This window comes from Volvox carteri, assembly GCF_000143455.1.
Source record: "Volvox carteri f. nagariensis unplaced genomic scaffold VOLCAscaffold_79, whole genome shotgun sequence".
Taxonomy (NCBI): Eukaryota; Viridiplantae; Chlorophyta; class Chlorophyceae; order Chlamydomonadales; family Volvocaceae; genus Volvox; species Volvox carteri.
The window spans coordinates 100,941-116,488 of NW_003307622.1; the positions used below are offsets into that span (position 1 = coordinate 100,941).

Sequence of the window (15,548 nt, forward strand, 5' to 3'; positions counted from 1 at the left end):
CACCCAATTGTAAAACCCAACTCCCCGGAATTCATGAAAAGAGTCAGGCATTGAAGGACTCAACAGGCAGACCGCTGGCGCTGCGGTTATAAGAACCCTGATACTCTGTGTTCGCCGTGAGTTGCCGCGACGGTGCACGCCTCGCTGGGCACGTTGGTACGGCAAGTCATGCATATTACGATCACCTAGCAATAATACTGCCCATTTGGCTAGATGGCAGGCATGTCACAATCGGCAGGTTCCTAAACATTTTATGATGGACGAGTCCGCGCGCATTGGGCCCCCAGGTATTATCCATCGACAAGAGAGGTGTTCTGTGTGAAATGGGGCTACGGGGAGTCCATTCTGAGGTCGTCACACCAGCTTTGTGGTCTGCATTCCGCTTGGGTTTCTGAGTTTACGAAGTGCACTTATGCTAAAGATGTTCACACCATACACATTCCTTACATCTAGGCCACTCGTTGTTATTTCTGAGATAGTTTCCTTTAATGCAGCTCCGCGCTAACGAACGACGATTTGTAAAAATGCCTCAAAAGGAAGCTTTCTGAAGAAGGAACTTTTAATACCCAGTCTTTAATAATAAGCTTTTCAGGGCAGCGGGTTCGGTCTTTGGTATGCGGAAAATGTTCGTACGAGATTGAGAAGGCCAGTTATCAACAAACACTTAACAAAAGTGAGTAATATAAAACAAACAGAAACCATGTTATTACCTGGCCAAATGATTCAACTCCTTAAAAGATTTCTATTACACTCTTAATGCTGCCCTTACGGAACAAACTGCATGATAGAGAATGTGTATGCAATGATGGGGTGGGGATAGGGTTGCAGTTTGCTTCGAGACGGGGATGCAGCCCCGGATAGCATTTTTCCTTACATTTATCGCTTTTACGGTGGCATCATCTTCTTCTGGGGGAGTTCAAGAACTCGTGGAAGCACTTGCAAATGCATCTATCGTGGGCGAGCTGGCAAAGGATTGCATCTGGGCCGGTGGTCGTTCCAGGTGCGTTCCGTGCAATCAATCAACGAACAGATATCGGCTCTTTCCATGTGACGTGTTTCATCGTGTGATCTTAAAAGACCGAACACGAAACGTTTGCTTGTGCATGTGTGAGAACGCAGTTGCGACAACTTCACGAAAGTTGCAGAAGTATGTGCAGCGGACGCGGTCAACACTACGTACACAGTAGGTCGGGTTGACTGGCGTGTAGTTGATAGCGTTCGCGCAATGGTGGTTACTTCTTGTGCAAGCGAGTTTCCCGAGAGTTATCGCACAGCAAAGACCCCGTTTGAGCAGCACGGCTTTCACTTACACCTCCCCTGTTACAAACAAACCTATCTGGAACTTAATCGCACCCAGGGGAATCACCCATTGAGCCGTCGCACCACTCGAAGCCGCCGCGCACATCCCTGAGCCCCCCTCCAGCTCCCCCTTTCCAGCCAGCCAAGCCCAGCCCCCAACCCGATTCCCACCACATTCGCCCCGTGGCGTTCCATTCCTCCCCTAGCAAACCTCCCACCCACCCTGCCCATCCGACCACCCAACCACTCACTTGTCCCCCACGACCCAAACTTACAGGTACACTTCCTTCTGGGTCCAATGACTGGCGTCGATACGCTTCTCGCAGATGCACTGCCCTCGCCCTACGAGTCCACGACGGGCACAAACATCACCTCCGGCATAAACATGGGCCCGGACTCGGGCATGAGCGCGCGCTGGATCGTACAGAACCGATCACAATGGGACACCTCCCTGCTCGACCTCGCCCGCGGGCGCGTCAGCCACTTCGACGGCCTGGTGCTGGACCCCGCCATCGTGCCGGAGATGGTAGCTTCGGGCGCGCTCCTCAGCCTGGAGCCTTTCCTAGCCACGGACCGTTGGCAGGGGCAATGGCCCGGCATCCTCTCAGTGCTGCGCTGGCAGGTGGCCATTACACGCAATACCATCATCCCTCTGGGGGCAGCCGCCGTAGTGCTGCACTACCGCGCGGATGTGTTGGCCAGACACGACCTGCCCGTGCCGCGAACCTGGGAGCAGCTGCTGATGGCGGTGCGGGCGGTGCATGGCCGTCCGGAGGGCCCCGCGGCGGCGGCGGACCCCGGGTTTTACGGCTTCTGCAAGGTGTCAGTCGAGGGTGAGCGATTGGGTGGCGGCTGGCGCTCTTGAATAGGGGAGTCGAGTGCACCGTTGATCCGGTGTGCACGGCTGGTCCTTTTTTAAGTGCGTTGCATGGATGCGTTATTTGGGATGGGTGGGCAGTCGGTCTACTCTTAACAGGCACATCTAGACGAGTCACTAGCAATAGCCGCTGCCGGAGCAGTCTCACACGTCCCAGCGCTGTGTCCTCCGACTCCACGTCACAAGGGCCCAGCAGCCGCAGCGGCCGGGGGGGGGGGAAGGTCTTTCAGGGCTGGTCTGGAGCCTCAATGGACGGTAATGGGCGCGGTGGTCCATGGGCGTGTGTGACTGTGCGGGACATGTGCAAGCGGGGCCCGTATTGGAGGCCGGGTGGAAGGGCTGGACTGCGGAGGGGGTCGGGATGATGAGGTCGGGGAGAGAGGAGGGTGCTGTGTAAGGGTGGTGGCTTTACGGGTTCACCCAGGGGGAATTGACAGGAGGCTGCCCGATGCGTTGCTGTGGGTTAGCACGAAGGGACCTGCCAGGCTGCCCGGTGCTGAGGGGTGCTGACCGACTTAAGGAGGGAGCTGGAGCTGGGGGCCCTGGATGATCGGGGGGAGGGCAAGGGGGGGCCGGGGCGGGGCAGGGCTCTGGGGGGCCCGTCAGGGCAGGGGGATGGCCGAAGCACCGCCCTGCTGTCGGTGCCAGCGTCTGCATGGTCAGTTTCCCGGGGGCGGCTGTTCGGGAGGTCATAGGGCCCCTGTAGGGTCGTGGGTGCAGTTGGGAGGCTCCTGCGCACTCCGTCACGCGCGGGCCCCCGGTCAAACAAGCCCGCCACCCATCCACCATCATGCGCGCACCTGCATCTCCACATGCATGCATACATACATACATACATACATACATACATACATACATACATACATACATACATACATACATACATACATACATACATACATACATACATACATATATAGGGTTTGGCACTACTGGTAAGGCGCGACCATTGCCCCCGGGAGATCCCGGGATCGATACCCACTAGGGTCAAAGTCCTTCCGATGGTGGAAGGCATAGCGCCCCTAGTTGATGGACAGTGGTGACCTGGGATAAAGTTAACCTGCGAGCCGACCAGGAACGGAGTTGGGCCGCTGTCGACCCGGCAGATTCCGTTGGATGCTGGTGGTGGGTGCGGAACCTGAGCGATCCACTGAGAAGTTGACTAGGGTGACTGGATGAGGGTGCCCTGAAATACCGGGGAAGGCAGGGTTTCGCAGGGTAGCTGCCACGGGCGAAGATACACCCCCCTGTTTCACACATCATACATATACCACGCCTCTCGGTCCCCGTTGCCCTGTCCGCCCACCTCCCACTCGCGCAGGCTGTCACGCGGACTCGTACGAGCTGATGGCGATATGGGCGAGCTTTGTACAGACCCTGGGGCTGTCGCAGGGGGTGAGTGTGTATGTCTGTACGTACGTATGTATGTATGTATGTATGTATGTATGTATGTATGTATGTACGTATGTCGCCCTCTGCTTGAGTAGGGGACTGCCCCAAGATCGAGTCATGTGCACGAAGGGCGGGTGGGGGGAGGGGGAGAGAAGGGCACAGACACGGAAGCCGAGGATTGCGGAGTGCTGGCAAGGATGGATCAGAATCCTTCGCAGCGGGGTCATTGCCCAGTGGCATTGGGTTCTGAAGGGGGCAGGCTTCGCCTCGGGTTGTATGTGCCCGAAAGGTTCCGAAAAGCCCTGTTCCACCCCCGGGGGGAAGCGGGCCGCTGACGGATGTGTGCGATCTGAGCTGGGGAGGACTGCGGGAACTGCATCACGTCATCACATGACGCTGGCGTCTGTGGCCCCCTGCCCGCGTCCCTCTTCTCCTGAACTACCCGTCTACCTACCTCGGGTATCTGCTCCATTCGCCAGTGGTTCGTCTTATATGTGTGGCTCCCATGCCCTGCCCTGTCCTGCCCTCACCTGCCCTGCCCTCACCTGCCCTGCTGGCCCTCGCACGTACCCCGCTATCGTGGCTCCGAAAGGCCTTCTTCAACCCGGAGACCTTCACGCCGCTGGTTCACAACGAGGCCATGCGCGCAGCACTGCTCTTTCACAGGGAGCTCGCCGCGTTTGCGCCGCCACAAGGCCTAGCCAACGCCACCAACTGCAACAGCATGTATGGTACAGCGGCGCCGCTGTATGAGGCGGGCATGTGCGCCTTCCAACTCGCACCGCAGCCCGCTCACAAGCGCAATGTACTGCTGTCTCCGTCCGCGGCTGTACGGAAATTCTCTCGGGTCACATGGCTGCCGGGCGCCACTTCGGTTCTGGACCGACCCACGGGTCGCCTGGTGCCCTGCAAATACTCCATCTGTCCGTTTGCGGAGGTGGTGCCTCGGTGGCCAGGCGAGGCGGCGCTGGGGGAGGCACTGCTGTCCGGTAGCGCCTCCGTCTTCGCCGCCGCAGCTGCCGCGCTCGCCGCGGCTCCGCCACCGCCTCCGCCTCCGCTTCCATCCTCCGGCTTTGGCTTTACTCTTGCCAATATGGCGCCTGTTCTGGGACTCAGTCCATTGGCGCTGGGAATCAACAACTTCACGACTCTGAGGCAGAAGGCGTACTCGGTGCGATGGCTGCGACGTGTTACGGACTCCGACACGGTTTGGAAACTGGTGGTATCTCCCCTAACCCCCCTGGCGCCGTTCCGCTACGAGCACTTCTCTCCGTCCAACCTGCAGTACTGGACGGATGCAGGGTACGACGCAGCGGAGGCGCAGGACTACTTGGCGCTGACGTACGACATGCTGACGCACAGGAACCTCCTGTCGTACCCGATGGCTCTTCAGCGTATGCTGCAGTACAGAGCTGCCCTCCACACAGCCGCCTATAACCTCTCCAATCCCGTACTGTCCGTGGAGGATATAATGGAGTCCATGGCGAAATCTTTAGAGGTCACGTTTGGGTCGGCGGCGTACGGCTTCGGCACGCTGAGGCTGCAGTACTTGCGGTCCATCGGGCGCGACGACCTGCTGTCAGCGCCAGCGCCGCCGCCGCCACCGCCGCCGCCGGAGATGCGGTATGTGGTCGGTCGGGAGAAGGGGGTGGTGGCCGGCGCGTTGAAGCAGGGCGCCGTCGCGTCGTCGGTAGGCGCCGCTGTCGGTACGGCGGCGGCGGCGGTGCTGTTGGCGCTGGCGGCTTTTGTGTACAAGCGGCTGATGGTGGAGCGCGGTTGGGGATCCAGTAAGGATCCGGGCGTTGGGCGGCAGACGACCCTGGTGAGTCATCGCGACTCCGTACCTCACCGTACCGCACCGTACCGCACCGTGCCGCTGTGACAGCCAACCGGGGGCTGCTAACTGGGTAGTTGGGGTTTTAGGGTCAGGGACCAGGACGTACGGAACTCGGACATGCCGGCAGGGGCCCCTGCATGTTGCACATCTGGGTCATGACTGCCCCCATCTCTCCGACTTAATCCTCTCCCCGCCGAAGAACCTCTACCACGGGGTAGCCGCGCCTACGAGTTGCTGCTGCTTACCATCGCTTGACGTAATTCGCTGTGCTATGTGATTTGCTTCCCGCAGGTTGTAACGGTGAGCGGCTCGGGAGCGCGGGGCGGTTGGGGGCACACGGTGCTTGCTTCTGTGCTCGTGCGCAGAGAGAGCGAGGGAGCGAGCGAGCGAGAGAGAGAGTGTGTGTGGGGGGGTTGGGGTGCTGGAGGTCACCCTGGCTGGGGCGGTTCAGCGGCCAGGAGGCTGAGGGGAAGGCGGAAGACGGAAGGCGGAAAGACGATTTCGAGTCACCACTACCACTATTACCACATCACCACCGCCACCGCCGCCGCCGTCACAACCACCACCGCCGGCGACGGCAGCCAGTGCAGGGCAGTCACTAACTCCACTCCGACCCTCCTATCGGCCAGGACCTCGTTTACCCCCTTCTCTACTCCCCCTGCTCCTCCCGCCTCTCGCCTTTGTTTTCTCGCATTCATGTTCTGCGCCCTGGGGTACGGATATGCGTGTACGGATATGCGTGTACGGATATGCGTGTACGGATATGCGTGTACGGATATGCGTGTACGGATATGCGTGTAGCTCTTTACCCCCGCAGCAGCCCCCCTGTATGGATGGCACCACCCGACAGCCACGTGGATGTGGATCAGGTGGTAATCCGCGTCATGTCGCATCTGGACGAAATCACAGTTCCATGCCGCCATCCTCTCTATCCACCTACCTGTCTGTCTCCTCTCACGTACCCCTCGCCTCGCCTGTCGTGTGCCGTACGCTACAACCCGCCGGATCGCCGCTCGCCACGTCGCCACCCGGCGTCCCTCGCAACCGCCATAACGCCACGGGGGGGGGGGGCCCACCGGCGCTTCCACTATCACCGACACATTTGAAGGACATGGAATCTTCTACGGTGAGCTCTACGGCGGGTCGCGGGGGACCTCCCTTGCGAGGTGCCGGTTGTAGGGTTGCTGCGGTGTTGGACACTGACTCGGTGCTGGGGTTGGTGGGATCAGACATGGGGCAACAGGTGACAGATGGCAGCTGAGGATGCATACACAACACAACACAACACAACACAAAACAACACAACACAACACAACACAACACAACACAACACAGCAGACGAACGGTTTGGGCCGTTCTTAGTGTGTTTGCTCTCTAGTGGTTCGTTCTCGCCCTAGCCAGGTAGCCAGTCCTGGCCAATCTCGTCCTGGCCGCAGGTCCTTTGGGAGGATCTGGACGCGCTTGTGATGGACTTGGCGCTCAATGTGCACCATGAAACCATCCGCCGCGTCATCGCACACTGGTCGGGCTACGAATCCGTCACGGAAGGTACGGCGTACGGGTTTATGTGTACGGGTACGGGTACGGCAGCCGATCGGCAACTGCCGTTTCAACTGCTTTCTCCAAGCGCACGCCGTTCCACCCCAGCAAACACCGTCCCGCGTCTCTCACGCATTCCGGTGTTTTTGTAAAGTGCACGTCAAAAGGTTTTTCCCAGGATGTGCTGGGATTGAGGGGCTCCCTACATTCCCTCTCCTAACCTCTCAACAACGAAACACAAACGGTCGGGGGGAAAACCCTGCCGCCCTGTCTCCCGTGACGTTGGAAACCCGCAGGCGACTCCTTCACAGTTGCTTTCCACAACGCAGAGGCCGCGGGTTAGTCATGCGTGGGTCTGGCTGAGCGGTTAGGTGGGGATGGGGGGTGGGGTCGGGGATGGGGCTGGGTGGGTGTGCTAATGCGCTCTGTGTGTGTGTCTGTCTGTCTGTCTGTCTGTCTGTCTGTGTGTGTGTGTCTGTCTGTCTGTGTGTGTGTCTGTCTGTCTGTGTGTGTGTGTGCACATCCTGGGAGCCTCTTCCGGCATATTGTCCCTCGGTGTCGACCTTGGTGGGGACGGGGACTTTACGGAGTGAGCCCCGGACGGGGTTTAGCCCAGGGACTCTTGCTGTTGGTGCTGATGTTGCGGTTGGAGCTCGCGATTGCTGATCGTTGTTGCCTTCAAATTCGAGAGCTCCTGGCTGGGATCGATCCGACCTCTTCTGACCCTTGCGGAGTGATGAAGGGCGGGGGGGAGGACGCCTGTGATGATATGGGGCCGGGGATATGGGATTTAGGATCTGTATCCAGCGGTTCTAGATGCCCCTCCTGCCTATGGACCTGTCCGTCTGTCTGTCTGTCTGTCTGTCTGTCTGTGCAGTGGGTTTCTCGCTACACGTGCAGTCGGAGCTCATGGAGCAGCCCTGGCCGCCCGAGGTGCTCATGCACGATGCATGCAGGTGTGTCGTACTCGAAAGTGCTGGGGAGCGTGAAGGAGGAGGAAGAAGGGAGTCCTATACCACCCGTGAGTTCACCCCCCACCCTCCCCCTTCCGTACTCACCCTCTAGGCCCGTATACGTGGTAGGGACCAAGCGGCTGCGGCACTTGATGACCAAAGCCGCAGCGGCAGCCGCGCCCCGGCCAGTCACCCATGTCGTCATGAACACCCTGGACACGGAACCGACAGGTGCCTCAGCAGGGTCAGCTAGCATGGCCCCCGCGCACAGCTCCGGAACCGGTGCCGCCGGCGGCGGCGGCGGCGGTGCGCTGTCGCTGTCGCTGTCGTTGCGCACGTTCAGCAAGGCGATACGGAGGCTTGACGGCATGTCCGGTCATGTACGGCGCAGCATGTCGTTCGCCACTCGACCTGCTTCGGGGTCTCATTCGGCTCGCGGTGGCAGCCTGCTGCTGGCCGCGCTAGCTGGCCGAGTTGGCGGGACCAACACCGGCTTGGGTAGTCCGAGGGCTGGCGGCGGCGGCGGCGGTGGTGGCGGCGGCGGTGGTGGCGGCAGCGTCTCGGGGCTGGCGTTGGGCGGCCGTATCCACACAGGCGACAGCATGCTGTTGGATGCTGCACAGTTGTATGAAAATACGGCATCGTCCAGCGCCCGGAACCTGTTTGACCATTTTTTGCCGTACAATGTGACCGTCGCAGCGCCAGCGCCACGTTTGGGCCCCAGCGGCTCCGCTATTCCTGCTGCTCTCGCTGCCGCCGTCGCTGGGGGATCCGTGTCCACTTCACTTTCGCTGGGCAGGCTTCCCGCGGGCCTTATCGCGGCCAATGCCTCGGGCGCTGGCGGCGGCGGTGGCGGCGGCGGTGGCGGAGCCGGTACTGCGTTCGCGTTTGGCATCTGCGCCGGTCGTGTGCCTAGCATCGGCGGGCCGCCCCAACGTCATATGTCGCCCCTTCGTGGGGAGTCTATGGAGCGCAACGACAGCGGCGCATTTCCGTTGCTGGCTGACGGCGACGCCGACGCCGACGCGGCGGCGGCGGCGGCGGCATTGGATTCAGCCGGGGCGTTGGCAGCGTCAGGATTTACCCTCTCCGGGCCGCCGCCGATGAATCGGTCCGGCCAGGTATCACGTACAGGGACGTACGGCCTCGTGACGTCAGTTCCCGAGGAACCGACTTTGTCGCCGTCGATTTCGCGCCTAGTGCGCCGTACGCAAAGCAATGTCGTAGTTGTCAGCGGCGTTGGCGGCGGCGGCGAAGACGCGTTGGCGGCGGCTGAGTCGTCGTGGCAGGCTGGTACGGCATCAGCTGCCAGCTTTCGAGGGCCGACGCCGGCTCATATGTCTTCGCCGCTGAAGGCGTTTTTGGACGGTGCCGTTGCAACCGGCGCCGGCCGGCGACCCAGCCGGCTTGCTGACCCACCGCCGCCGATCTACCAGCCCTCCCAAGACGATGCCCGTGACCAAGCCGGCAGCGGCGGCGTTCTACCGACCCCATCGTACCTGTACGGATCGGTTCCCGACACGGCGTCGCTGCGTTATACGGCCGGAACAGTAGCAGCAGCAGCTGGCGGCGGCGGCATTATGCCCCATGCGCCGCCATCCCTTCCGAATGAGCTCCGTCAGCGTCAGCTGCTGGACGACAGCGGGGGCGGACCCACGGGTCGCTCTCTACAGGGCTGGCGCTCCTGGACAGAGAGCTCCCTTGGCTTCCTCCGCCGCGTGCAGCGAAGTTTCCGTCACGTCACGTCCGCGGCGGCGGCGGCGGCGGCGGCTTCCAAGGTTAGTTTCTCTGGAGCGCGGTCCGGAGAATCTGGCGGGGGCGGCGCCGCCGCCACAGGCGGTGGGAGCGGCCCCGCCACCGCCATCTCCGCGGCGGAGCCCCTGGAGTTCACGGGCCGCGAAGCCGCCGCCGCCGCCACGGCGGCGGTCTGGGAGTTGGAAAGCCGGTCAAGTTCCCAGTCCCAAGGAACTCCTAGCAGCAATGTGTCACAAGGGTCCAACATTCAGAGCACGCTGCAGCTGCAGCCCATCCGCCAGGGCCGGCGCGGCGGCAGCAGCACCGCCGCTGCCGGCGGCGCCGCCGGCAAGACGCTGTACGCTTCGCCATCAACGTACGGCTCGGAGCTGCGGTCCACGTGGACGGAATTGCCGTACAACCTGGGTATCGACCCCGCAAATGTGGGAGCTGTGCTTGTGTTTCGTGGGCCCCGAGTGAGTGAGGAGGGGGAGGGGGAGGGGGAGGGGGAGGGGGGGCTTCATTGGGAGGGGAATAGTGGGTGGGTGGTGGTGGTGGTGGGGCCTCTTTCCTTTCCTCTCTTTCTCTCTCATCTTTTATTTTCCCTATATTCATGTATCTGATGTCCCTGGGTCAGATCCTTGGTATGGGGATCGTCCTCCTTACCACATCTCCCCTCCCCTCCCCTCCCCTCCTTCAAAACCGCCTACTGGTCAGTTCTGCTTCTTGTACACTCTTTCCTTGCCAGCAGCTTCACTCGTTTACGTGGTTCGTCTTCCCCCTCCCCTCCCCTCCCCTCCCCTCCCCGGGGCCCCTAGGTCCGCTGCGGCCTGCACAGCGGTGTGCGCACCCCGGCGGAAGTCAACCGCCACCACCCCTCGGGCCGCACCAGGTACAGCGGCCCCGCGCTGCTGTGTGCCAAGGCCGTCTCAGACGCCGCCCACGGCGGTATGGTCTTCGCCTCACGGCACACCGTGCAGCTGTGCTCCCCCCAGTTCCTGGCCAACCGCGTGGCGCTGTGGCGGCTGGGCGACTACGTGCTGGGCTCACCACGACTGCCCGCCACAATCTACCAGCTTTCCAATACGGCCCTGGTGCTGAGGGCGGCGCTGCAGCGACCGCTTACTCGGACTTTCATGGCTCTCGGCCGGGGTGAGTTAGCCCCTCTCTCCACCTCCATGTGCGGGTATATATGCATGTAGTATGTCTGTATGTATATATGTATGTATGTATGTATGTATGTATGTATGTATGTATGTATGTATGTATGTATGTATGTATGTATGTATGTATGTATGTATGTATGTATGGATGTATGGATGGATGTATGGATGGATGTATGGATGTACGTATGGATGTATGTATGTCGGGGTGGGTGGGTGGGCGCGTGGGAGTTGGGGGAAGGAGTACTGCTGGGCATGGGCACAGGCACTGTTGACAGAGGGGCCGTGCAGGAGGTATGCGGGGTTTTAAAAATACGACACACACACACGGCCACACGGGCACATGCCCATGGCAAGCCTAGTGCTGCTCCCGCCTTTTCCCCCCGTGCCCCTCCCGCTCTCTTCTCCCCCGGCCCCGCCCCCGGGTGACTTTTGTTTGTATCCCGCCCCCTCGCCCCCTCGCCCCCTCGCCCCCTCGCCCCGGGGGCCCGCGTCCTCCCACCCCCCGCCCGCGCCCCGCCAGGTCTGCTCGATGCCCCGCTGTCGGTGGTGGCGTGTGCGGCCATTCGCCTGGCGCCTAGTTCGCTGCTGGAGAGCGCCCCACCGGCCGTCAGCCTGGAAGCGGCGTCAGTCCTTCAGGTGGGCGGGGGAGGAGGAGGGGGAGGAGGAGGACAGGCAAACCGAAGTGAAGTCGGGGGCCCTCCGCAGGATGCGGTTGGGCTGGGCTGGGCTGACCAGTCGGTGTTCATGCCCCTGACAGTTGGCGGCGGAACTCCCCCTACTCTCCGCCCCGGGGCGGGGGTTCTCGCATATGGTCCCTCCCCTCGCGGGGAGGTAAGGAGGGGGGAGGGGGGGGGAGAGCGTAATGGTGTTTCGGGGTCTTGGATGCTGTGTGGGTGTTTCAGAGGGGCAGTTTAGAGCTGCTCCTCATCCTCCACTCCATCGCACCTCAGGCTCTGTGCTACCAGTACGCGCGGCTGCATGGCGGCTACCTGGCACAGCTGGGCGTGGGTCGGGCGCTGTGCGTCTTTCCGGACGCGTACCGAGCCGCGTTGTGGGCTGCACTGGTGGTGGCGGGTATGGCGGGCCATGGGTGGAGCGATGAGCTACTGGCGACGGAGTGCTGCGGGGCGCGGAGTATCCTTGACTCAAGGGTAGGGGAAGGAGCGATTGGGAAGTGGTTGGGAAGCGGTTGGGAAGCGGTTGGGAAGCGGTTGGGGAAAGAGCTGGGAGGGAAGTAGGTAGGGAAGCCCGTAGTGAATGAGCGTGACACTTGCGAGAATCACTTGATCCAGTCCCGGACGGTTTGGATGGATGTCCATATTCGGCGTTTGGAAGCTCCTGAAGGAGCTTGCTGGAGGGTTTGAGGTGGGGCTAAGCAGGGCCCTATACCCCAAACCCCTCCCGCCGGTCTGACGGCATCATCCTCTTACCTCATTGCTCCAGGGGCGTGAGGTGCAGCTCGCGCGGGGGCCTCGAACACAGGCAGTAGTGCACTTCGGCGCCGTGTCCACCTCGCTACATCCGTTAACCGGTCAATTGTCGTACGAAGGCGGGGCCGTCGACATGACGATGCGCGTCCTACACGGCCTCAGTACGACAGGTGTGGTGGCCACGTTGGAGGCGGCGGCGTCGCTGCGGCGATACCACCCTGCGGAGGCGGCACGCGCAGCGGCGGCTCTGGGTGCCGTCGCTGGCGGCGCCGGCGCCGGCGCCAACGGCAGCAACACCAGCAACGGCCCACCGACGTCGCAGCAGCTGGTTTTGCCGTATAGATACCGTACGGATGTCGAGGGTGGCGGCGGCGATGGCGCAGGCAGCGTCAGCGCTAGTCAACGCAGTAGCGCTGCGACTTGGCGGGACGTGTCCGTGTCTGTACGGTCGAACCTGCAGCAGCAGCAGCTGCTGCCGCCGCCGCACATCCTCGCTTATCCTCACCACCCTCACCATTACCACCACAGCCAGCAGCATCAGGGGCAGCAGCCTCAGGACGGTCTGCTTCCCCGATCCCGATCCTCAGCCGACCGCCTGCCTTTGCCTCCGGGCCACACAAGTCGAGACGCCGGCGGCAGTAGCAGCGGCGGAGGGTACGGCGGCGGCGGCGGCGGCAGTAACCCTCGTGGGCGGTTGTTGTCCAACATGCCGCAGCCTCGGGTGGGCGGCCAAGGTGCGCTAGCCAGCGGGGCCTTAGCTGCTGGACGGCAGCCTCGAGTTGTCGTACCGCGCCGCGCCAGCGGCCCAATCTTGGGCCGTGGCGGCGGAGGCGGCGCCGCCGCCGCCACCTCTGCCGCTGCTGTTCCCATGAGCCCATCTGTGGGTAGTCCTGACGGCATGCTAGCCGCCGCGGCTGCCGCCGCCAGTAGCCTCTCGTGGCGGCGCGGCGACGACGTCCTCCGTGGCAGCAGTACGGCACAACGCAGTCCGGCGCCGCGGCCGGCGCCGCCGGTAATACCAGTTGGGACTGACTCCGCCAACACCTCAGGTACCGACGGCACCGACGGGGGCGGCGGCGGCGGCGGCGGCAGCCGGGGGGAAGGTCACCTGGACAGCGGCGGCGCCGCCGCCGGAACCTCGATGTCGGAGGCAAGGCGTGGAAGCCAGCAGTCCTTCCTTAACCTCGGCGCGATGGCGGCGTTCCGTAGCTGCGGCGGCGGCGGGGGCGGTGCCGCCGCCGCCGGAAGCGGTGCGCCATCGCCTGCCTTGGGCCCCAGCGGCGACGCCGCTGCTGGCGGTGGAGCTGCCGCAGGCGAGGCGGCAGCCCGTGCCGCGGCACTCAGCACCGCCGGCGGCACATGCAACGACTCCCTGTTGCTGCTGCTGACCATGTCGAGCGAGTTGCCGCCGACGTCTGCTTTGGCAGGCTTAACGGCGGCCGCTGGCGGCGGCCGACGCGATTTCAGCAGCGGCAATCCGTTGTTGGGCTGGATGGTCAGCGGCGGCGTACCTTTGGGCAGCGCCGCCGCCAATGCCATGGTCACGAGCACACGGCCGGGCCGCTCGGGGTCTCACCTGGACTCTGCCTTTGCCAGCGCCTCAGACATACGTACGGGGGATTGCACCGGCGCTGACGGCATGGAGGTGTCGTCACTGTCACAGATTGTGGGGCCCCAGTCTGCTGCTCATGCTATAGCTACCACCGCCGCCGGCGAGGATGCGTCGCCACCACAGGAGCCGATGCCGCCGGCGGCAGCGGCGGCGGCGGCGGTGGGTGCGGATGTGGGGGAGGGTGTCAGCGCTGCTAATGTTGCGACTGCTGCAACGGAGGCGGCGGTGACGGCGGCGGACGTGACTGCGGTGGCAGGCGCAGCGATGGCACCTGCAGCGGGGTCATCGACAGTGGCGGCGGTGGCGGCGGATCCCGGCGATGAAGTAAAAAGACGCAATACGACTACCGTGGCTTCAGAGCCGCCGTACACATCATCATCATCATTACAATCACAATCATTACCGCGGACCGTTGCGGCCGCGGAATCGACTTCTCCACACCTGCTACCGCCGCCACTGCCGCCGCCGACGGTGCCGCCGCCGACGAAGGTGCCGCCGCCGCCGACGGTGCCGGCGGTTGGCGCCGCTGGTTTGGTGTCTCAAATCGTCAATGCGCCATCCGTACCGTCGAATGACGCCAGTGACTGTCGACCGGTTCCGCCAGGGGCCGCGATATCGTCACAATCCGTGTCTTCTGGGGGGTCATTGTCGCCGTCGTCGCCGCTGTCCAAAAGGCGCGGCAACACCATTGTCGTGGCGGCGGCCGCCGCCGCCGCTGCCGCTAGCACGGTTGTGGCGGCCGCCGCCGCTGCAGCGGTGGCGCTGCCGACGGCGCGCCAGAGCGTCGACTCCTCCGCCGCCGCCATCAGCTCTACACAGCCCAGCGACTCGGCAGAGGCGAGTTCGGATCCAGACGTGGCGCCATCAGCCGCCATGGTGTTGCCGCCGCCTATCAGACGGCCACCGCCGCTGCCGCCGTACCCGCGACAGCTGCGAGCCCAGCAAAGCGCCCGCGACGCAGCCGCCAGCGGAGGACTAGGCCCAGAGGAGCGAGTCTATCAGTCTTTCACTTTTGGACAGAAAGGCAGCGCCATGGCGCGTCCGCGGCTGCAAGATCTGCTAGCGGTCAGTCCGTACGCCTCGACGGCGGCTGCGGCCATCGCCGCAGTCGCCGGAGGCACAGGCGGCGCTGGCAGCCGCCGCGCCGGGCAGCAGGGCAAAGGGCACGGCGCGCGAGGTCGCGCAGGTGCAGCGGTGGGGTACGGCAACGGTGGCGGCGGCGGCGCGCAGCGAGGCGACGCCGTCACCGAATGGAGTCCGCCGATTGTGCCGTCGGACGCGGCGGGCAGGACCTGGGGTGCGGACTTGCCGTCGCCGCCGTCAAGCCGTACGGGGTACGGCGTTGGGCAGAGTTCGTCGTCCCTAGAGGCCCTCATCCGAGGCCCCAATGGACGCATCAGTCGCTCGTTCACTTTCACGACACATCGCCGCTCGCCCCTGGCTATTTCGTCGTACGCTGGCGATCCGGAAGTCGGTGCCGCCACCAACGGCGTCGCCGCCGCCGGCGGACCAAAACCTATGTCCAGTCTTTCGCGTGTGCTGTACGGCGCCGGTGCGGCTGTCGGCCTAGTGAGCCGGGAGGCTGCCGCCGCCGCAGGCGGCGGGTACGACGCGAGCCGCGAGACAACACCGCGCGGCAGTAGTCAGGGTCCGCAAGGCGCGGCGGCCGCTGCCGCCGCCGCCGCTGCTGCTGCTGCAGCGGCGGCGGC

The 15,548-nt window shown here is 63.3% G+C and overlaps 2 protein-coding genes across 2 annotated transcripts in view; both read left to right on the forward strand.

Annotated features, from left to right (window-relative positions):
- Window positions 1–942: 942 nt before the first annotated feature.
- Window positions 943–2,164, forward strand: VOLCADRAFT_98904 (uncharacterized protein; the record flags this gene model as incomplete). The annotated part of the gene is made up of 2 exons (XM_002957738.1): window positions 943–1,000; window positions 1,626–2,164. The coding sequence occupies 2 exons, from the start codon at window positions 943–945 to the stop codon at window positions 2,162–2,164; spliced, it is 597 nt and encodes a 198-aa protein (XP_002957784.1).
- A 1,333-nt stretch (window positions 2,165–3,497) lies between these two features.
- The window catches only part of VOLCADRAFT_119779 (uncharacterized protein), a gene marked incomplete at both ends in the record, with an annotated part of 15,988 nt that continues 3,937 nt past the window's right edge, over window positions 3,498–15,548 (forward strand). Inside the window, 12 exons of the mRNA XM_002957739.1 lie at window positions 3,498–3,571; window positions 4,161–5,390; window positions 5,697–5,705; window positions 6,842–6,953; window positions 7,241–7,282; window positions 7,822–7,900; window positions 8,010–10,107; window positions 10,450–10,491; window positions 10,612–10,783; window positions 11,318–11,433; window positions 11,748–11,948; window positions 12,241–15,391. Of these exons, the coding sequence (XP_002957785.1) occupies window positions 3,500–3,571; window positions 4,161–5,390; window positions 5,697–5,705; window positions 6,842–6,953; window positions 7,241–7,282; window positions 7,822–7,900; window positions 8,010–10,107; window positions 10,450–10,491; window positions 10,612–10,783; window positions 11,318–11,433; window positions 11,748–11,948; window positions 12,241–15,391 (7,324 nt within the window). The remainder of the gene's footprint in view (window positions 3,572–4,160; window positions 5,391–5,696; window positions 5,706–6,841; window positions 6,954–7,240; window positions 7,283–7,821; window positions 7,901–8,009; window positions 10,108–10,449; window positions 10,492–10,611; window positions 10,784–11,317; window positions 11,434–11,747; window positions 11,949–12,240; window positions 15,392–15,548) is intronic.